This window comes from Homalodisca vitripennis, chromosome 7, assembly GCF_021130785.1.
Source record: "Homalodisca vitripennis isolate AUS2020 chromosome 7, UT_GWSS_2.1, whole genome shotgun sequence".
NCBI lineage: Eukaryota > Metazoa > Arthropoda > Insecta > Hemiptera > Cicadellidae > Homalodisca > Homalodisca vitripennis.
Window position 1 is genome coordinate 18,645,095 of NC_060213.1, and position 24,126 is coordinate 18,669,220.

Sequence of the window (24,126 nt, forward strand, 5' to 3'; positions counted from 1 at the left end):
CGCAAACACTCAGCCAATAATTTGGAAGAAACAGCTGATTGTTTCGTGTCTATGTTTTCAAGTATGTGACATTCCCATCAGACTTACACAATGAAAAACTAGTAAAGTAGAGCAATAATGAATAGTTAAGTAGACTAAGACATTCCCATTAGCAGATCATGAACATAGCACATTCTCCCTACTCCAGTATGAAATTTACCCCAAATAAATATTGTTATGTATTGCTCATTTAAAAAATTTCTGCAAAACCTTTTACATTACATTTTAAGTCTCTGTTTCAAATTTGTCCACATTTTTATACAAACCGAAAGGTATATCTACCCTTGAAAAATCAAACTCCAAACATTCACAGATTGAACACAACTTTTAATGAGCCCCAATTACCCAGATCTGTTTGTTTCCCCCATCACCCATCTGTTTGTAGAGACTGTAACATTTCCCTCTTTTCTCATAAAGTAATTATTGGTTTTGGCTTAATCCTCTCCTAAATGGTAAAAACAGAATTATTTACTCGTAATCCAAACTTTTTGTTAAATTTGGTACATACACGTACCTCACAACAAATACTGCAATTACCTCAATTATTCCACTATTGTGAAGTAATGGATTTTGTGGATTCAATCCAATTCGCTCCCTCTCCTCATGGTAAATGCCAAACATTCATAGTTTTTATTTTCTTGAAAAAATTCATGCATCATTTTTCGGACACCAAATGTAAATGTTCACGTTTAAAATAAACTTAAGGGAGAAATTCCAAAAAGATATTTGTCTTGAACAATTTATGTTTTGATGATTGACTCTTTAATTGGACCTTTCTTTCGCTCTTACACTTAGTCGAAATTCTGTGGTTTGCTCTTGTTTGTGTTTATGAGAAGTAGAGTAGGATTTGTGGTGAAATTTGTAAGTTCTAATGCTATTTATAGCAGTACTATTTTATATCACTTTATTATAATTTTTTATACCTAAGTATCAGTGGCAAAGTATCGTTGATTTATTTCCATAAAATAGGGGATCAAATTATACAATTTTATATTTTTTTTTACTTAACTGATTTTAAGCTTTTCAAGAGTCTGGCAACACTGAAATTTCATCTCACGTGGTGTACATTATCTACGAGCTACTAGATCAGAGAAACCTTACGACAGCTCAAGTTTCCCAACCGACAAAGTCCTTCAATTACTGCATACATTAAGTGCATCTGATCAGTCCCAAACGACCTTTTAGATAATCAGTGTACCTTTGTTTAAATCTCTACTCTTAGAGCTCGTCCATTGAGTTCTCTTGGTTATAATCTACCAATAGCTACCATAAAATAATGTGTAAACAGCAAAGTTATTAAGAATATTAAAATAAAACCAGATAGTTAACTTTAATTTTCATACCTTTATTCAACATAAATGAATTCTGAAAGTTTTTTTATTCTATTCAATAAGGAAGCGTAGCCACTGTAGAAAAAGTATGTATTCCAAATCATCCACCTAATACGTTTCACAGTGAAATTGAAGTAAGTTGGAACATTTTCACATTAATAATAATAATAATAATATCTTTAGTGTGATATTAATATATTACAATCATTGACACAAGTACCAAGTCATAATATAATCTGTAGTAACTAATTAACTTGATATACTAATAGATTATTAAAGCTATATAATCTACAATCTAAAATTAAAGTTTAAAATGTAAGATGTAATAAGTAAAGATAAATTACTATGACTTAAAATGATAGTCCACAAAACCGTGTTTTCAAAAATGATGCATAAGCAGTATAATTTTTATAGTAGAAAACACTAAAAATTAAACAAAACAGATTCATTCTGTTAGAGTGTAAAACAATGGTCTGAATATCCGATAAGCATCTACTACCTTCCAAAGGATAGTTCATCTCTAGTGTTGCACTTTCCTATACTGACTTCTAGAACCTGCCATTAGTAATAAACTTTACACTTCAGCTTCCAACAAATAATTTTAAAATGTAAATAAAAGATTAGTTGCACTAAAATTTGCTTACCCAACATCAACAAGAGGAGGTTTGTCATTGCCACGACGATAACATAAAAACACTTTTGGGCTGCGTAAACTGCCATGGTTCAGATCTGCCGAGAGTCCTGAAAAGAAAACATACTGTAATATGTCATACAAGACCGAGACCCCTTATGTTAATAAAATGAAACTCAAAACATTTTGAATGTCTAATGAAATGTAAATGTGCAGGAAGTATTTTAAAATAAGAATTTTTCACGTCAACGTTATTTTTTTGTTTATGAAGGCTTTGATTACATTTTTAAAACACATCAGGAAACTTCAACGTAAAAATATTTTAAAATTAAAATTCATACAATAAAGCAACTGGTTAATGAGTTATTGTTCAAAATATAGAACATATTCTCATCTCTACAAGAAATAAATGTATCTCAAAACATTTTAAACGATTAATCAAATTTAAATAAACTACAATTAATTTAAAATGTGATTTTTTAACGCCGTTAATTTTATCCATGAAGGCTTTTGATTAAATTTTTAAAACACATCAGTAACCCTCAATGTAAAAGTATTTTTAAATTAAAATTCATATAATAAAGCAACTGGTTAATGAGTTACTGTTCAAAATATAGAACATATTCTCATCAACATTCTGTTTTGCTTGTAAATAAACTTGTCCCTCGGGTTGTCTGATTATATTTCAGTACAAACCGTTCTTATATGGAAACTGTTTCTCAGTTGGCAAGTGAGAAAGCTAAATCAATCAGCTCTTACTTCTACCTGATATTACTTCCTAAGGGGAAGATGATAAAACCTGTGTTCTAATATTTATTTACATCTGTCATCGTACTTAACTTTTTCAAGAAGAGAACACAGAAACCAGTCAAAGTGGTTTCTGAAATGTGCAGAAATTGAATGATTGCAACAAACTGAAATCGTTGTCATCGCAGACATGAACGGACTCATGACAAGAGGTCAAACACCCAGGGTCAAATAGTGACCACGTAATAAAATCTCTATGTCCATTGAACCCAATCGTGGACAAAGATGTCACCCACACACTTCATTGGTAGGGATACAAAGGAAGATTGACACATTGGAGACTCAAACATCTATCATCATCAACTTAACTTTTCTCTTGTTACATTAATTCACTTTAAACATCAATATAGTAAATTACAATAGCAACTACATAAACCTTGTTAAAAATAAAATGTTATTTTAAATGAAACCACTTTTTATGATATATTCGATTATTGATCACGCTCTACACTACATGGTCTTTTGGGTTTATTCTTAAATAGAAATGGCCTTTTAAAACAGGCTGCTAAGGTTTGAGCTTTTTACTTGTTGGAGTTCGTTATTAAGTAGTTATTTAAAATTAATAGCTAGCTCTAACAAGCACAGATATTTTTTATTTTTATGGTCTACCCCAGGGGTGCCCAACCTTTTTTACCAAAGGGCCACATTGTAAAGCCTTTATGGCCAGGCGGGCCAACATCCCAGGGGATTTGGAACCCCAAACAAAACGTATTGCCCGGGGTTTGTTCCAGAAATCTTGTGCAAAATATGATTTTTAAGGTTATTTGGCCCTTGTTTCCTGATTATTGTAATTTCTTATTATTTATTAGTTGTTAGGTAAAGGTTTATAATATATTATGTTTTTAGGTTCTTTTAATAGAAATAAATATAAACCCAGACTTTTGGATGTTTGCTCTAATTCTGAGGGAACAATAAAAAAGTCACCAATAAATTTAATACATTGATTTTAATTAAGCCTACAAGGATACTAGGACATACAAATTACATGGTGAGTGGTGACCTTGAGTTGGGTAGGGGTTACGTCGCCGCACCGCGCACTGTGCCGTGCTTTACGCGCGCTCTATTCGCCAGCCGGCAGCCACCACCGTAGTCAGTGAAATCTGTCTGCAACTACTTTACTTCTTTCAACACTCATACTCCACCAAATGAATACGGCTCATTCTACGTGAAATCGGCTGGACTGCTTGGTTCTCAAAATTTGTATTTATTTAATATTTCAAATGCTTGTAAACAAATTTGGTTGTTTTGGCAACAAGGCGGGACACATAAAACTGACTCGCGGGTCGTAGGTTGGGCAGCCCTGGTCTACCCAATTATGGTTCACACACCACTATATAATTTTGATCATTTATAACAAAAGCTGTTTTCACAGTGTAGTCCGAATGTACAGATGATCGTTAAATACAACAAAATAAACAAAACTGCCTCACTTTGGGTTTATACTTGAATGGAAATGGCCTGTTGAAACAGGTTGCTGAGGTTTGAGCTTTTAAATATCAACGTTGAGTCTCGTATGAGACATCTTTATTTGTTAGAGCTTGTTGCGTAGTTAAAATTAATAGCGAGCTCCAACAAGTAAAAATATTTTTTAAGTGGCTCAATAATTATCTTATATCAAAACCTTGGTAGCTTGTTTCAATAGGCCCTTTCCATAATGAAACTATTCGAACAAGTAATTTAAACAATTTTAGGAACACAAGGTTACAAAAATGCAATGGCACATGCCGAGGTAAGATTTGTACATATTAGCTATCTCAAAATTGGTTTTACGGTATCTTCCATACTTGAGGCAAGACCGGAGTATGGCATAGTTTTCTGAGTATTTTATTGTGTTCAGAATTAGAGTAAAATTTTTGCCATGCTCAAGAGAATATGAAAATTTTATACAGAGAGTTAGATGCATAGAACATTTCCCATCAGATAACAACTCGTAAGTCACACCTATTTATTACCTTATGGAGTACTGAACCTCTTTAAATAACCGTAATTTATTCAGAATACCAGAACATACCTACAACACCATGCAAAATTGATCAAAAACACATTTGAAATTAATACACCAAATATTTACTTCTACACATTAATACATAAATTATTTAACTCTTCTTCTTAATATTACATAGGCTTTCAGTGGAGTAACAATAAAGACAAAGGGGCTTTAGACACTGATTTTTATTACGATTTCTGATCAGAAATGTAGCCTTGAAAAGTGTTTGATAAAGTAACAAGAATAAATCTTAGAACACTTTTGTAGTTTCTTGATTATAAATATATATTTCGGATTCAAAGAATCCATCTTCAGGTACTTGTGGGTTAAGGTGTGTTTTTATTTACCTTAGCCTACAAGTAGCTGAAAATGAATTCTTTGAATCCGAAATGTACTTTGTATAAATAAGAATCACAAGTGTTCTAAGGTTTATTCTTGTTACTCAAAATTTCTTTACTTTGACATCATGAAGTAAATTTGTGTTAGATCTTGTATCCAACTAGCAAAAGAAGATTCAATTTATTTACATGACATCTTCCGTAAACGTTCAGAAAATAGTTAACAGTTATATTTTAAATGATGATGTTATGAATAAATGGCTTACAATTCACATTAACAAATTTGTCACAATTAAACGGGTGTATTAGTAACAACAATTTTGGTGAAAAGTTACTTTATTTAAATGAAAAATTTAAACTTTTCTTTTCAAAATGAAAAACGAGTACTGCTTAACGCGTAGAGGTCTTTTACTGCTTAACTAGTGTAACGTTTTATGTTTGGTAAATTATTTCATTTTTGGATAAGAATAGCTACATCTAGATTTATTCAATTTTAATATGAATAAAATTATAACCTGTACCGATACCATTAGAAATTAATGTTTCATGTGTGCGTATTTATGTATACATATTGGATCACTGTTTTGTGTGATTTATGATGATTATTTATCAATGAATTATTAAGTATGTTTAAAAAATTGTTTTTTTATAATGATATTTTTAATTATATTGACGAGTCACCTGTTCATTGTAGATCTTATCTACTACAATTACGTTATTTTACATGACAATACATTTCTGATTTCTGACGTTTATTCACTTATTGAAAGTGTTAGGCTATTCAAATTTTTATTTTCCTCATTTTTGTAAGTGTAAATAAAATAAAGTATTTAGTTTTTAAATTATATAATTAATTCGTTTTAGTGTTACAAACAATGTTTATACAAAGTAAATATTTTTCCAACTACCAAATATTTAATATAGTGTGTTTAAAAGGTGTGTTTAAATTAATTTCCTCAATATTTTTTTTATAATTAAATTTGTGTATAAGCTAGCAACATACAAAAATGTGAAGAAATTCAACACTCTATCTATGTGTAGAACATATACATTTTTGTTTATTTTCAAAAGTCAATATTAAGCACAAAAGTTAATTAAGAACAGGAAGTAAAGAGAGTAAGAGAGCTTAACTAATCTTTTTAATTATGCTATCCATTTTATCAATTATTTAAGTGACATACACAGAGAAGTGTAATAAAATACAGATTTTTTTGCTGAAGATATTTTAATGTAAGAACTTGTATTCCACGCACAAACAGGAAACTGGTTGTTCACAAAAACTAGCATGTGGGTGAACTGGAGGAAATGTCAACTGCACGCAGCAGGTAAGCGAACAAAGGGTGATTAATTTAGCCATCACACTGGGTTCCTGAGTGATGGCATCAACAAAGCTCAGAAGTGAGAGTGACAGATGCTGTCAAAACATCCATCAGAAGGTCAGAGCAGGAAGAGATGGAGATACAGTATCAGTGATGTCTGTCCGTCCGTCTGTCAGTTAGTCACCGAGTGGAATCCGGTTTCAAGGCCGGCACAGATTGCACAACCTGTGACCATGCATAATTAAAGAGATCACTAACAATTATAAGCTCCAGTCATAACAATCACGACCACAACAACAATTATTGTCACTTGCCATCGATAAGTGCCTTGCAAAGTTAATTATCCTCGTACCAGTAGTTTTATTCCTGTCAAATCCCGCATCTATTAAAGACAATATGATGACATGCAGTTGGTTTCAACTATTTCTGCATCACAAACCATGTAAATTGTATAAACCAAAACAAGAAACCAATTAACCAAGTTTATAAACAGATTGTAGATCAACTTAGTGTGTTATTGCAGTTTTTCATTTTCTTACAGTAAATTCCCATTATTAATAATTTTATCTTTGTATCGTATTCTACTACAGTTTTTAAGTCACATCTGACAAATAGAATTAAGTTTTGCTTTTCTGTATATATCAATATTTGAAACCCAGTGATTATTGCAATTTATGTCGCTTTAATATTATTTTGTTGTGTGTGCATACCAGTGTGTGTGTGTGTGTGTGTGTGTGTGTGTGTGTGTGTGTGTGTGTGTGTGTGTGCACGCACACAAATTTAAGGACCTGTAAAGTCGGACTTGTCATAAGGTACTATAAGGGTTTTTATTAATAATTTAATTTTAAATGGTTTATTTAAGTGTAAATATTTAAATCAAGTGTGCTTTGTTTTGTATATTTTAAAGGATTCAATTGCTATTTATTGTTAAAAATGTTATTGTTTAGTACAGATGATGAGTTGTTTTGAAATAAATTATTATTATACTTCCAACCAAACTGAATAAAATAAGTTGTAAATATAAAAATGTCAAATTAATTTTTAAAAAGTCACTTTTATAAAGAACAGTAACTAATGAATTCTGCCTGCAAGTTAGCTATTGTATAAGGCTTAACTAAGTGTAATTGTATTTCTTTTTTAGTTTATAAGTTGCAATACCACACAATCAACTTTTTTACTACATATGCAAGTAAAAAACAGACCATATAAGCATGTAACCCCCAAACACACAATCTTAGCTCTTATGTTGTAAAAAGTTTAATTTTTATGGAGTTAATAATTATAAGAAATTAATAAAACATTCCATTCTGAGATGGTAGAATACTACAATCAATTTGCCATCATGAATCACATACCATTCTCTTGAATGACTACTGACAAGACACTTTTAACAGATTCTGATAGCAGAGATACAATTTCTGATAGACAATCACTTTTAAAACCAGCCCATGACTCATATTCTCTGACTTACTGAACTGAAGTTTACCGACAAACATGGTAGTTTTAGAGAGTAAATGTTCCTGACCTCATCACTACCTTCATAACTTACATATCTTGATTTATTTTTTATTTTGTAAACATATTTCCAAACATGACTTCTTTTCTTACATCTATATTAAATCTTAAAAGCTTATGTTATCTATGATTTAAAGTTAAAAATTGGTAATAAAACAATAGTTTTATAAAAGATATTATACAGAGTAGCAGGCAAGGACTTAGCCAGGAAAAAATTGGGGGGGTCAAGACAAAATTGGAGGGCCTCCCCTGGAAAGGTTCCAATTTTTGAAAATTTCAAATTTAAGATCCAATGATAATGAATTTTGCACACAGTTTTTACACCTTTGAATAGGATTGATATTCATAATTGTGGAAGCACTGCTTTATTAGGCTGTGCAGGATTAATAATTAAAATTAATTAGACCTACGTAGTAATGTAACTAAAAAAAAGGTGCTATGTTGTCTACAAAATACAGTACATCGTATAAAAATGTACAGTAAGAAATGATGATGTGTAAAAGGAGTTTTACAAAAGTAAAATTCTTCTCGACTCCTGGACCATGGTATCTAGTACTTGCTCTGGAGAAACTGATATTTTCCCAAAGTGGACAGAGAGTAAGGCAAGTGCAGTCAACGGCTCAGTCCCCATTTTTTCCTTAAAAAGCTCATGACCTGAGAATGATCTTTCAGCAGAACATATTGATACAGGAAGTGTCCCTAACACTTTCAATAAACAAAATGTACCTGAGAAAAACTTATTATCACACCGGTCAAAACACTTGGTAAATAGAGCATGTAAAGACAGTCATAATAGACAGAAGTCGGGCTTCAAGAGGCTGCACAGTAAAATGAGTTTAAACTGATTTGGTAATAAAGTTAAAGTAAAAGCCATTTTAGTAATACTGAATTATTTAAGTTATGGTAATCACTAAAAAAGTAATTGAAAAAATAAAAATTTGGAGGAGGTACTTTTGGACACCCTTGCTGGTCTGTCCTTGGTAGCAGGTAGAGCAGCAATCCTTAATGAAATTGGAAAGTTTGATCTATTCTTTTCGTTGAAAAAAGTCTAACCTTCTAATTTGCTGAAGGTAAGTCTGTTCTTTTTAACCAATATTTTTTATTGGAACCTTGCCTTGACCTCTTTACCTAACAATAGTTTTGTTACTTTTCAATTAGATCTTATGAAACAACAACATCCAGAGATAATTTGAAACTTGTTTTTTGCAATTGGTTTCAAAATAAATTGAGAGAATATTCATTTTCAATAATTATAAATATGTGGATCACATCTGTTAGTTGTATATAATAGGTAATTTAAAAACTAAACAATTGGTATATTATTGTATATTCTGTACAAAACAAAAAACTGGATACTAAAAAAATTATAGTTTTTTTTCAAGCAAAATTCTTAAAAAACTTGACACAACACAAATAAATCTAAGGATAAAAAACCAAATATCATCAAGAACTATGAAAACTCTATAATGATTACGACATTATAAATAAGTCAATAGTAAGGCTATTATACAATGTATATGATTACATCACCATCTTGATTTTCATCAAATTGAATTTCATCAATCATTTTCATTCATTCTTTTTAAAGATTGAATATACATTTTTAATTACAGTCATTACCATTGTGTTATGGATCTAATTGACACTAAGTAATTACAAGGTAAACAATTTTCTTATTACAGTTTTTTTAGTAAATATTAGTTTTTGTTAAAAAAAATTCATTTTTTGGATAAGAAATACACAATCCTATACCTTAGTAATAACAATTAAATTTAAGTTTTACCTTAATCGATCAATCTATTTGGTCACAGATGATGCTTACATTAACCATACGTACTTAGATGTGTCCATACCTACATCAATACTTACAAACCAAAATTTAAAAATAGTCCATTCTAATTTTGTGACTTGGTGATACTAAAATATATATTTGCAATAAAAGTCAAAATTCTAATTTCTGCACCAAAATCAGTATTCCCCCTTTACTGTCATGTATGGAAAGAGAATAGAGCAATGAATCATGAATAATTTTTATAAAATGTTAACTACAGACAAAGTGGATCATGGCTCCCAGCATCATTGCCACGGTGTCATGACTAATAGTTATATATTAGCCTTGGACGCTAAGGTGGGACCTGGGTGATTTACTTGATGACCTAACTATGAACGAGTATGACAATTCCACCTCTGAGTTCACCACCTACTTTGTGTCGTATGTCACAGCTTTCGCATTGAAAATTTGCCACACTGGAAAAGAGCTAGATTAAATTTTGTACGCCTAACGGATTTAGATATTTCCTAACTTTGGCAGCACACACGCACGCACACGTGCACACACACACACACACACACACACACACACACACACACACACACACACACACACATCCTTTTTAAATGGTGAGGTTCACCTAGTAAATTATTAATGTTTAATTAGTTAAAACGAGTTAACTTGTCAAAATGGACAGAAACTTTTGTCAATATGTTCAGAAATAATTCATATTGACCTAACATTGCAGAAAGGTTAATATTTATAGTGGGTCAGTGTTTGTCCTTAGTTCTTAGGCTTACACAGTGACCGGTGTCATTACTATCAGATTTGTGGCAAAACAATTCATGGCTTTTGCACTGTGACAATGCACTTTCACACTTCACTGCTTGTTTGTGAATTTTTGGCCAAAAACAGTTATGTAAAGATGCCCCATCCTCCATATTCTCCTGACATGGTTCCATGTAAATTTTTTATTTCCAAAAATAAAGAAAACCTTAAATGGCCACTGTTTTACAAGCATAGATGACATTAAAAGTACATTGCCAAAAGAGAGCTAAAGGCTATCCCAAAGATAGAGTTTCATAAGTGTTTCGAGGATTGGAAGAAACTCTAGCACAAGTGCATAATATGTGATGGGGACTATTTTGAAGTTGAAAACATTAATGTAGACGAATAAATATTGTATTCAAAAAATTAATTACTGTTACTTTTTGAACGTACCTTGTACGGGCCTATTCCTATTTCAAAAATACTTCTGGGCTACTCCCCACTAGTCTTGAAAGCTCTCTTTTTGGCTTAATCAGCAGATATTAAATGTGTTTTTGTAATGAAGTGTTATAATGCAACACCACACACATATGTTTAATTAAAGTACCATTTAAAATTTATGAACCTATATAGTATTGCAAGCGTAGAGTAAGCTTAAAAGTAAAAACACTTCTTATTTTAACCTTCTCTGTAATCACTGATGAGCACACAAGTTACCCAGATAATAAAATAGGACATTTTAGTAAAAATATACTTGTATTTTATTTTATATTTATTTATATATATCTATGAACTGTACATTTTAGTAATTATTAAGTATATAATGCTTGATCATTAGTGCAATGTAGATATCTCAAAGACAAAATTACTATCCAACTTTTGGTACAGATTTACGTACTGTTTACACATAGCTTAGTTGTTTAGATTTTTTTTGTTTTTTTGTTTTTTTTTTTTACTCAAGTAGGCCTTTAAGAAAAATTATGGCACAAAAATATCTTAGACTGGAATAAACTACAATGACCATAGGTATAAAATTTTTGACAGAAATAGGCTTCTCAGACCTACATACTTTATATTCTTGATCAGAGCATCAACGCGAAATCAACTTCCGTTTCAAAACGACATAGAGCCCCATTATTTATTACATCATGAGTGTTTACTGAAAAACTAAGAACTTTAACTTTAGGATTTCTCCACACTGGCATAAAACAGTGTAATTGTTAATGAAATTGTTTATCATGAAATATTGAAAGAGATTCGAGTTATTTCACGGTACTTATAGCATCTGTTTCAATCTCCAACTTGAGAGCTCCATCTCTAAACTTAAATATATTTTAAAATATATTTACTTTTTCCGATTCAATTATTTTGTATTTGGCCGTATCTGTCACATATGTGTTTAAATAAGCAAACTAACATATGATCGGAAGACCAAATACCTGTCAAACGACTTTTATTTACATTAAATTGTATAAATGGCAATTGCCTTATTTAATTTCAATAGACATTGAATCGCAAAAAGTACTTGCTCCGCCGGGAGTCCGAACCCGGATCTCTCACTTGCTGGGTGAATGTGCTACTATTACACCACAGAGCGCTTACTTTTTCCGATTCAATTATTTTGTATTTTTGCCATATCTGTCACATATGCGTTTAAATAAGCAAACTAACATATAATCGGAAGACCAAATACCTGTCAAACGACTTTTATTTACATTAAATTGTATAAATGGCAATTGCCTTATTTAATTTCAATACACATTGAATCGCAAAAAGTACTTGCTCCGCCGGGAGTTGAACCCGGATCTCTCACTTGCCGGGTGAATGAATGTGCTATATTCATACAATATAGTTGAATTGTGTGAATTTGGTGTAATGATATATGTTAGTTTGCTTATTTAAATGCATATGTGACAGATATGGCCAAATACAAAATAATTGAATCGGAAAAAGTAAGCGCTCTGTGGTGTAATGGTAGCACATTCACCCGGCAAGTGAGAGATCCGGGTTCAACTCCTGGCGGAGCAAGTACTTTTTGCGATTCAATGTGTATTGAAATTAAATAAGGCAATTGCCATTTATACAATTTAATGTAAATAAAAGTCGTTTGACAGGTATTTGGTCTTCCGATCATATGTTAGTTTGCTTATTTAAACGCATATGTGACAGATACGGCCAAATTAAAATATATTTAGATGTTAATATTTTAATATATTTAAGATATTAATATAATATTTTTTTAATATTATTTAGATATTTTAAAATATCTTTTCAGTCTCATCTCAGGAGTGTTTGGAATGTAATTTAAAAGAATATGTCCATAAAGTCCCTGTTTTTCAACACAAAATTGTGTGTAAGGCTGCGGGTAACTGCTAGTACAAAATAAAAACTAATGATCTAATTTAACTAAATGTCCTCTCAAATCCAAAAGTAAAATGTCTTTTTAAATCCAAAAGTTTTGATCATTCACCTTTGTACCTAGTGTGTAAGGTTTAAGTAGTGGGTTATCTATGCACACATTTATTCATGTGCAGAATGCTTTCTCTGTTCAGAGTTAGTCATCTTGAGTATGCCCGAGGTGGAATATTTTCAACAGAACTATTTCATCGTTTTGTTATCTTTTACAGGAATGTTTTCAAGTATTTATAGGTAGATTTTATTTGTTTGCCTAGAAAAGAGTACATTACTTGCCCAAGTAAATTAACACAAGACCGTCAGTGCTTAGATTACATTAATTTGATTTGTTAGTAGTACTTTTTCCCTAGCAGAATATTAAATTACATAGTGATTTTGTGATTCTCAATTTAATTCATAATTATGTGTGTTTAAATTGTTGATTCAATTCAAATTATATTTAAATGTTATTTATTTTTTGTATAGTAAACATTTTTTAATTCCATTGTTTTAGTATTTCAAACAGACTTAACATCAATTACGAACTTTTACTCAATAAACCATTTATATTACATTTAATACAATTTTGTCACCATTTGATTCCACACTATAAATAGTTTTCCATGTACGATGTGATTTTATTATGTGATTTATTTGTAAGATATATAGATTATTTTAATTTTGTCTAGTATTTTATATTAAGTATGATAACAAAACATCTGTGATAAAAATTACGAGGCAACACACAATAATGTATGTATTCATGTATTCATTATGTACTTTTGATGCTTGAAAATACATTGATTGTACCTAGTAGGCCTATCTTGTACAAATCCACTTGGTTTAAAGCCCGGTCAACAACAGTTAGTTATATTTCATTAGAGACGTCCACTAGATTAAAGCCTGGTCAATAACAGTTGGTTGTATTTCATTAGAAAAGTTCACTTGATTAAAACCCGGAAAAATAACAGTTGGTTGTATTTCATAAGAAAAGTTCACTTGATTAAAGCCTGGTCAATAACAGTTGGTTGTATTTCATTAGAGACGTCCACTTGATTAAAACCCGGAAAATAACAGTTGGTTGTATTTCATAAGAAAAGTTCACTTGATTAAAGCCTGGTCAATAACAGTTGGTTGTATTTCATTAGAGACGTCCACTAGATTAAAGCCTGGTCAATAACAGTTGGTTGTATTTCATTAGAAAAGTTCACTTGATTAAAACCCGGAAAATAACAGTTGGTTGTATTTCATAAGAAAAGTTCACTTGATTAAAGCCTGGTCAATAACAGTTTGTTGTATTCCATTAGAAAAGTCCAAGCACTTGATTAAAGCCTGGTCAATAACAGTTGGTTGTATTCCATTAGACAATTTCTACTTGGTTAAAACCCAGTCAATAACAGTTGGTTGTATTTCATTAGACAAGTCTACTTGGTTAAACCCAGGTAAATAACAGTTGGTTGTATTTCATTAGTCAAGTCCACTTGATTAAAGCCCGGTCAATAACAGTTGGTTGTATTTCATTACAGCCACATAACATTGTGGAAACTTTTAAGAAAGTATGTATATTATAAGTAATCAAATAATACCTTTAAAACCATGATATTACAACACTCTGACTCAGTCAAGACAAAAAATAACAAAGGTCATTATTTTGACTCAAGCCTTGTTTGAATTTTGAATTAAACTTGCTAAGCTACTCTCTCAAGCAAATAATCCAGTTTATAGAATAAGACAACTTCTTGAGTATCAAGTCTGATTGTCAAACTAGGAAGATTGTTTGTTCACCACCATAAATCAATGGCATCTTGAAATAGCAACAGCCATAATAATGTATGTACATGTTCTGATTTACTTTTAACATTGTAAAAAGTAAAGTAAAGTAAAAAATGTCTTATTTTACCAAGCAAATTTAGGGCTAAGCCCTCTCTAACACTTAACTTGGGGACCAACGGCTTAAATGTGACTTCCTTCCGAACCACCACTAACAGCCGGGCAGGCGGGTTGCTTGCAAGGACAGGATCGCTCAGCGGTTACCCATCCAAGCAGCAGATACACGCTCAACGTTGCTTGATCCAGTTATGTTGCCTTAGTAATTTACTTACTTTATCTTAGTCATCATCATCATCATCATCCGATGTTTCCGTTATCAAAGGTCGTCGTACACAGCCTCCTCCACTTTTGTCTGTCATTCCAGGTCTCCTCTTCCTCCACCTGTATTTTCTGTAGTCCCCTTCTCTCTATGTCTTTCCATACTTGGTCCTCTCATCTTCCTCTCGGTCTTCCTCTTGGTCTTCTTCCTCTTTCCTCCTTCTCCAGTGCTATTCTAGGCATTCTATTATCTCCCATCCTCTTCACATGCCCCATCCACTGTATTCTTCTTCTTTCCATTGTCTCTTGCAGTGAAACTACCTTCAATCTTTCTCTGGTTATTTCGTTCCTTATTCTATCTCTTCTTGTAGTCTTCTCTATCCCTCTTAAAAATCTCATTTCTGCAGCTTGCAATCTGCTTAAATCATTTTTAGTCCACGTCCACGTCTCTGCTCCATATAATAAAATTGGTTGGAAATAAGATTTATACATCAATACTTTTGATTCTTTCCCAATGTTCCAACTCCACACAATCTTCTTCACCATATTGAAAAACTTTCCACTCTTCCATATTCTGTTTCCTATCTCTTCTCTTATTGTGCCCCTATCTGTTATGATACTTCCTAAATAACAGAATTCCTTCACCTTCTCAAGTCTTTTTCCTTCAACTAACACTTCTTTGTTATTTCCTTCCCTTCTCTCTACTTTCATTACTTTACATTTTTGTATGTTCATCTCTGATGATACTAACTTTACTATACTAATACTAACTTTATCTTAGTACTTTGCTAAAATATTTACATAGCGCATTAGTTTCTTAGACTTTGGTAGGATTGAGATTAAATTCATTCTCTGTATGTATCATTATTGTTCCTCCCACAATTATTTAACCATTGTGCAACTTTGTTTGCCATTAATTAACAATAACCAATAGAGCATAGATCTTGTTAATTAGGTATCAAAATAGTATCCAGTATTAAATAAGCAAGTATGCCAATATTTTTTATAACGGGATGACTGTTTAAATAAATAAATAAACAGGCCCAATTTTAATGTTTTATTTTACTATAAGTTTGGCAATAGAATTTTGGTTTAGTTGAATTAAATCTTCAATTCAAATGATACGAAACATGTGACACGTACACCTAGGGTAAAAATATTGTGGAAACCATTATAGAACTTTCAATGAAGGAGTAGAGACTATAAAGTATGAACTATAAAAAAACTAAATGAGGTGAAAAGAAAGCACCTTTTAACACTTTTGAAGTTTTTATTTTCACAATGTACATTTTGGATTCAAAGAATCCATTTTCCAGTACTGCAGGTTAAAGTAAATAAATAAAAAAAAACGAATAATTTGACAAAAATTGATATATGATTTAACCCTTTAACCCTAGAACTGGCGGTCATTTCATCCTGTAGTGTCGGGCTGTTTTGGAGCTTCGCGCAAGGTTTTTTTTAAAAAAATTATTAAAAAATATAAAATAAAAGCAATATAAATAAAAGTATATATTTTTTGTGTTCAGTATATACACTTTTTTTAATCAAATATAAAAAAAAAAAATTTACGAAAAATATTTCTTAAATTTGGGGGGGACCATACCTAGCAAAATGAAGTTTATAGTGAGATATATTTAAAAGTAAGATAGCCATTCTGTGTCAAATTTTATCTAGTTTCAGAAAAACATAAACATTATACACATTTATGAAAGCATCATAAAGCTATAGAACAAAAAGCACTGATGCGCATAAATTCTGAAAATCAGGTGTACACGCAAGACTTTGGTTAAAACAAGTTTTGTTAATACATTTATCTATGAATACATGTTTATATTGCATATTTTCTTACTTAGAATAAAATAGAGATTATACAGTACTAATGAAATAATTACCATAAATTGTTTTTGAAAAGTAAAAAAAGTTGCATTTTGCCATTATTCAAAAATTTTGCAAAAAAATTTTCATTCAGTAAAATATAAAATCGTTTCTAAATCTATATATGATCGCTTGTACTATATCAAATTTATAAAATTTATGGTTTATAAGTAATAGGAAATATTATGTAGTTAGAAAACTATAATATAACTAAATATATGGAAAAAATTATAGAATAACCGAGAATAACCGATATGAAAAAATTTATAGAATGTCCGACACATCATTCAAGAGGGAGGTCACTAAATATCTCTCTGGCACACGTGAAAACTCTGACACTGAAACGTTATATTTTGCTTGCTGTTTTTTTTGTTTTTGTTAAACACTTTTGTTTATATTTATGGCATTCAAACCCTGCATGTATTGTCGCATATTTTTATATTTCACTAAATAGAGATGGTTTCTTGTGAATGTTATATATTGCTTGCTATTTTCTTAACACTTTTGTTCATATATTATTATAATAGCATCAAAATTTGCATGTATTGTTAGCATGTTTTTTATATTTTGCTAAATGGAAATGGTTTCTTGTGATTTTTTTTATATATATCAATGAACATAGGCTACGCTAATCTTTATTTTTTCTTTCGTATTGTATTTGTTCATATGCATATGTAGTCTCAGTAGTATATAAGTAACTCTATATTTTATACGCTACCGGTACTTTAATTAAGTCTTTTTTACGGTTCCACCTTCTCGTTGCACTTGTTTTATGAACTATATTGCTGTTGTAATTTTTCTTTTTATTCACGATGTTAATGTTATTTGGCACTTGTTTTGCTTATTTTTTTGCTTCTGTTTGCTTTAGCATGTATATGGCATGTAAACTATTTATGTAAGTTGTTTATATCAAGCCTCTTGTATTTTCACAATACCTATAACAAATGTGAAATGGTGTATACCGTATGTAAATAAATAAATAACCCAAACAGTTTTATTATATATAACCAAAGAAAAAAAAAAATTTTACAGGAAATATATATTTTATTGTGAAAACTATCTATTTACCAAAAATAAATAGTTATTTCAGAGCTAAAAGAGTGCTATAAATAACGTTTAGTAAGTGAAAACAATAACAAACTATGTGAAATGAATTTCAGCCAAGTCATTTTGCCATAGCCTACACAAAGCCGGTAATTTCTCAAAAAATATTTCAGTAAATAGAAATTGATTTATTCTAAAATATATATGTTTACACTACTACGACATCAAACAACACACTACACATTAAATACGACACTAAAAACACGTGTATAAAACTATTAAAACTTACAAATATCCACAGTCGGCACGAAAGTGATACAGAACGGCAGCGGCAATATGGCGGTCACAAACAAACTGCGTCGTTTTCTTTTACGTTCAAAGCTTGCTACGTCATAACCATAATACAAAGAGGAATTTTTCTTCCCGAATCCAATGGTGCATGAATTATATCGATACGTTACGGTGCAAGTATATTGTAAAAAGTAATTATACGAGGGAATGTTTGAGACCGACAAAATTTTGACGGTTAACACCACAGAAGCGGCATTGACCGACAATATTTTGTCGATTAACAGTTCTAGTATAAGGAGTAAGTTATGGACGCCATATGACGTCTTCCTTTGATAGTCTAAAATGAGTACCGGTAACGGATAAAATCCAAAAAAATACCAAAAGGAGTAAAAAATTAAAATCTTTAAAATGTCTTAAAAAATTTTTATTTACATTTGAAAGCTTAATAAAAAAGGACTATGTTAAGTGTTCTACAAGTCAATATTTCAGTACTTTTTCAAAATCAAAGTTCTTATTTCCTCACTATGGCAGACTCACTCAGTATTGTCTGCCATTTGGACAAGAGTAAGAAACTAGATGGTTGTTATTTAACAAATATGTCACTCTCACAAGATAAATATGGCCACAGTATGCAGTATACAGTATGCATGCTCGCTTTCCTTACTTTTCGTCATACACTAATTGTTTATACCCCCTTGGTGAATATTTGATAGTTTCCCTTTGTTATATCAATTCGGTTGACTATTGTGCAACGTCTTTGGGCATCTCAATGGTGCTTTTTATGATTAGCTACATTTGGTTACATGGTTATTTATAGAAATAGTTATTGTTTCTTATTATACCCTATGGTTGTCTTCAGTTTTTCCTAATTTTGGTTATAATAATTTGTTTGGTCGCTGTAAATATTAAATTCATATTTTAATTTAAAACATATGATTGTTATTGAGAGTATAGATACTTTTATATCAGTTGATAGTCTAGGATTTGAGATGCAAACATTAGGTATAGATGATTGCATTCTTCAATATTAAAAAACCGGATCCGCTTATTTTACCCTGTACCCCACTTGTAACCACTGTTTAGGTAGGGTACGATAAGCGGACCCGGTTTTTTATATCGAAATTGGCAAACGATATTACTTAATCATAACCATCAATATAACCAATCGATACTAATTAACCCTTTGGATGCCAACGTACCGGTATTACGGCCGTCGGCTACTCAACTGAAAATCGCCAACGGCCGTAATATAGGTACGTCACGCTTTTTCACCTGTAAATTTTCTTATAGTTCATCTTATTGCCGCCGCGAAATTTTGACTAATCGATAGTCGATTAGTTTGCTTTGCAACCACAAAGTAGTTAATTCGTTTATGGACTGTTTGTTTGGTCGTATTTGAGCTTCGCAGCTGTTGAATTGTTTGGTCGAGATTGAGGTTACGTTCGTGTTGCTATGCGTTGTTTTACGTTTGTAATTCTCTCATTACTTTTGTTGTTAGGGCATTTTTACTATGCCCCTTTTATTAGATTCATTGGTATTTTGGGATTATACAGACCACACCCAGACATGAATCGTTATTTGACATTTAGCTTCAACTGATTAATAGATTAGCGTAGAACAATATTTCGTCGATAAAAAACAGGAAATTGTCTTTATCGCAAACCCCTCCCCATCCTCAGACAGTTTGACATTAGCTTCTACTGATTACTAGATTAGCGTAGAACAATATTTCGTCAGTATAAAACAGGAATTGTCTTATCGCAAACCCCTCCCCATCCTCAGACAGAGGTCAAAGTCGAGCGGTGTAGTAGATAACGTGATTGCAGAGTCTCGCCGCCCGTTGGTCGCTTTGTTGTACATTTCGTATTTTACCCCTACATTTCTCCAAACACAAAAATTCAAACAAAAACAAACATTACCAAACAAAAAACTAAACTCTTTATTGAAAAAAAACACACAAAACTTGTCATTATTCTTGATCAAACTCCGCCACCCAAAATGCGAATGCCTCCGGCCGAAGGTGCTTCCGAAGCTCGCGCTGATGTCAACGAAAGAAAAACATCCCTCGAGATAGTATCTATCATAAATATAATTCTAGAGGGGCTGATCAGAAATATAAATTGAATTTGTAATGGAAAGGCAATTATGTACTGTGCAAAAAACTTAAATAATCGTGTGAGTGATGCCGCGCGGCCTGCCGTAATCGGGATTCTCGAGAAAGATAAGATAACAGCGACCACAATACCGATCACAATACCTGGAAATGCTTGTTGATTGATGGAATGTTAATTCTGTTACACAAATACATCATTTTATAATGTTCTAAGTTCATTGAAAAAAGTTTAAGCGAATCTGACCTCATTAACAATTGATAATCTTTGTAAGTTTGTAATTTTGTAATTAAAAAGTTGTTTTTTTTTTTGTTCTACAATGTTTGTTTATAATATATCTATAAATTTATATTTTTTGTGTTCTTCATAGTGGTGTGGTTTGGTATAATCCCAAAGTACCGATTTGTATAGTGTCAAATATTGATTTGTGAATATAGTGTAACATTACATACAACGTCCATTGCAAATTACAAAAACTGTGCCCCGTGTCACATTTAGTGAAAAAAATCATAACTGGACTTCTATATAAGGTAGGCTTTTTGAAATTCTGTAATTAGGTTAAGGGTTAGATATAGTTTACTAGGATATAACAGGAAATCAGCACACATTTTTCTTTTAAACCACTTATTTGTGCTAAAAAAGGTAATTCTAAGCAATATATGGGTCAACCTCGATTTTTCTCATATTACAATATAATGTTTCCAATAGTCAATTAGAAAAGGAAATGACTAGAATTTCTTGCCGGAAAGCAGTTATAGGGAGTAGGCAACCGCCAGACGGTCATATATTGCTTAGAGTTACCTATTAGTGATCAGGGGCACTGACGTGATCTGGGCTTCAAAATTTGGAACTACTCGAGTTAATTTTTTTTCCAAAAGAGCAAGCAGCGCGAAGCGCTGCGCAGCGGGCAGGCATCGTGCGTGATCCTTTTTTTTATTAAAATTTTTTGATAAATTGTTATTACATATTACAATATAATGTAAGGTAATGTATGTAAAACAATTTTAAAAACACATAATTACATGCTGGAAAGCAAAGTAAACCAATATAATCCGCCCAATATAAAAATCTCCGTAAAAATCTGGTAAAGGAATCTGTGTCATTCCTTTGGCCTGAATCAATTCAGTATATACGAAAATCACGCACGATGCTTGCCCGCTGCGCAGCGCTTCGCGCTGCTTGCTCTTTTAGAAAAAAAATTAACTCGAGTAGTTCCAAATTTTAAGCCCAGATCACATCAGTGCCCCTGATGACTAATAGGTAAATTCTCGCAGTTGCCTGCTCCCTATAAAACTGCTTTCCAGCGAGAAATTCTAGTCATTTCCTTTTCTAATTGACTATTGGAACATTATATTGTAATATGAGTTTGCCTGCTCCCTATAACTGCTTTCCGGCAAGAAATTCTAGTCATTTCCTTTTCTAATTGACTATTGGAACATTATATTGTAATATGAGAAAAATCGAGGTTGACCCATATATTGGCTTAGAATTACCCTAAAAAAAATGTTTTTTTTGGAAATTTTAATATTTTTTTTTTCTTAATTTTTAACTTTTTTATAAGTTTAAATTACACATTTATGCAACTAAAATTTACCAACAGAACAAGGGCATTTCATAAGCAAAATAATGGTAAAAAAATCATCAATATCTGTTAAAAAATAAAAAAGTTATGATACATTTAGTGGAAAGCTTGCAAAACTGCTGTAAATAATGCCCTTGGCGTTTTCTGGGTAGTACTTTTGGAAAATGGGCTGGCATCCAAAGGGTTAATTATTTTGAACAATTAACTTAATCTTTATCAACAGCTGTAAACATTTTGAAAAAATACACATAATCGTATAATTATTATTATAGCCTACATGCACGTAATAATATATAATTATGTGTGCATAATTATAAACAATTCAATAATTAAAACATAAACCATATGAATTGTGGCTCATAATCATTTATGTCATTCCTCATTTATTTATGAGTTTTCCTATATTTATTTATTTACGGTAACACCATTAGTACATGGAAAAAACAATAAGATATTCTTATATCCAACAATTACTCTTATATTCATATATACTCATATTTTAATTTAAAACATGACTGTTATTTAGGGTTATAAATACTTAATTATATCAATTGATAGTCTATGATTCGAGATGCGAATACTAGGTATCAATGATTACATTCATCGATATAAAAAACAAGATCCGCTTATCGTACCCTACCCCAATGTTTTTATAATTTACTTTTTAATATTTTGCTTTTCAAAAACTTCTAATATTGTAAAGTGGCTAAGGTAAATAATTACCAATAATACATACCTGTTGGTGTTTCTTCAATAACTTCATATCCTTGAGGGCAAGTTTCGCCTAATGAGGAAAAAATTACTGCAATGTCAGTTATAGGGGGCTTTGTGTGGTACCATTTTAAATGGTAACCATCTTTGGAAATATCATCAACAGGTTCTAATTCATCTGGAAGTCCAGCAACAACGAAATAATCAGCAACTCTTCTATCATCCATTTTAATACTGGTTTCTTTAAAACAATATTATCATTATTTGAAAAAAAAATAGTAAGGATAGTTTGTTACATGAAGTAACTATGCAGATTAGGTTAGGCTTCGAAGAAAAACAAAAATAGCACTTCAAGGCCCAGGCTTTACACAGCGCAACTACGCATTAACACGGATAAATTTACAATAATAATTCTATAAAATCACTGCAATCGGTTTCAAATCAAGCACTAATACATTTTGAGATTATTAAACTTTGCTAAACTTGTAAAAACAACAAATAAATTTCCACGAAGCAGAAGGTACATCATACTTATACACCTGTTTGTAACTGGCAACCATATTGAAAATTAGATCTTCTGAGATAACTTTTGTTTTCTTGGCCTCATGAATAGCAAAAACGTATTCAAATAAAAACTTCCAAAAAAGACTACTCATATAGTATAGTTACATTTCGTAATTATACTAGATTTTAATATTTATCCATAATAATTATATTTTAGTTATAAAGTGCATGTATTTAATTTTTTTAACTAATATTATGAATGGTCTGAGATTAATGTATAATTCTGACATATTGATAAATTTAATAGCGTCCCAGAACAACTCGTAACAAAATACTATATTGTATATTATAATCATAATAGAAGATGAAGGAAATCAGTTAAAATAGAAAATAAAAGGCAGTCCAAAGATTCCGTTCAAATTGATTAAAAACTAAACATCTTAAACTCAAATCTTTATCAGTAAAGCAAAAGCAAGTTACTTAGTAAACATATAACTAAGAAATTTAATAGGTCGTTGTTATTAAGAACTTTAGCTTGGGATATTTTTATCAATGGCCATTTGTCATAGCCATATTAAATAAATGTGTGCACCACAATACAATAAAAACAAGATCTTTTTGCTCATTTGCCACAAGATTAAGATTATTGCTCTTTAAGAACTTCCAGCCTCACCCAATGGGAACTACAGTACGCGTGCTGAAGGTTCGGCTCCGAGTCAACCGAGCGGGCTATTGCGGGGGACGGGTGGATTGCCCGATATAACAACTGTTCTGCAGACATCCGCCAATGTTTGGCCCGCTACAGTCTGAATATTTATTGTCCCTGTTCTCCCTCACAGTCGAGTATTCACTGTTGTTAGAAGTGGACAAGTGGTTTAAGTGAGTTATACACAATTCATTAGTTTAGTTAGTAGTGAGGTTAGTGAATTTTGGTAGTTGTAGGGCGTTACAAATTATTTAATATTATCCTTGCTATTAAGGTTATATTACAAGTTTTAGTAGTTTTGTTTTGATTCATCA

The 24,126-nt window shown here is 31.4% G+C and overlaps 1 protein-coding gene across 1 annotated transcript in view; it reads right to left on the minus strand.

Annotated features, from left to right (window-relative positions):
• Positions 1-23,166, minus strand: part of LOC124366630 (DENN domain-containing protein Crag) — a 50,400-nt gene extending 27,234 nt beyond the window's left edge. The window contains exons 1-2 of the mRNA XM_046823227.1: positions 22,628-23,166; positions 2,015-2,111 (exon numbers count right to left, since the gene is read on the minus strand). Of these exons, the coding sequence (XP_046679183.1) occupies positions 2,015-2,111; positions 22,628-22,829 (299 nt within the window). The 5' untranslated portion in view covers positions 22,830-23,166. The remainder of the gene's footprint in view (positions 1-2,014; positions 2,112-22,627) is intronic.
• Positions 23,167-24,126: the final 960 nt, after the last annotated feature.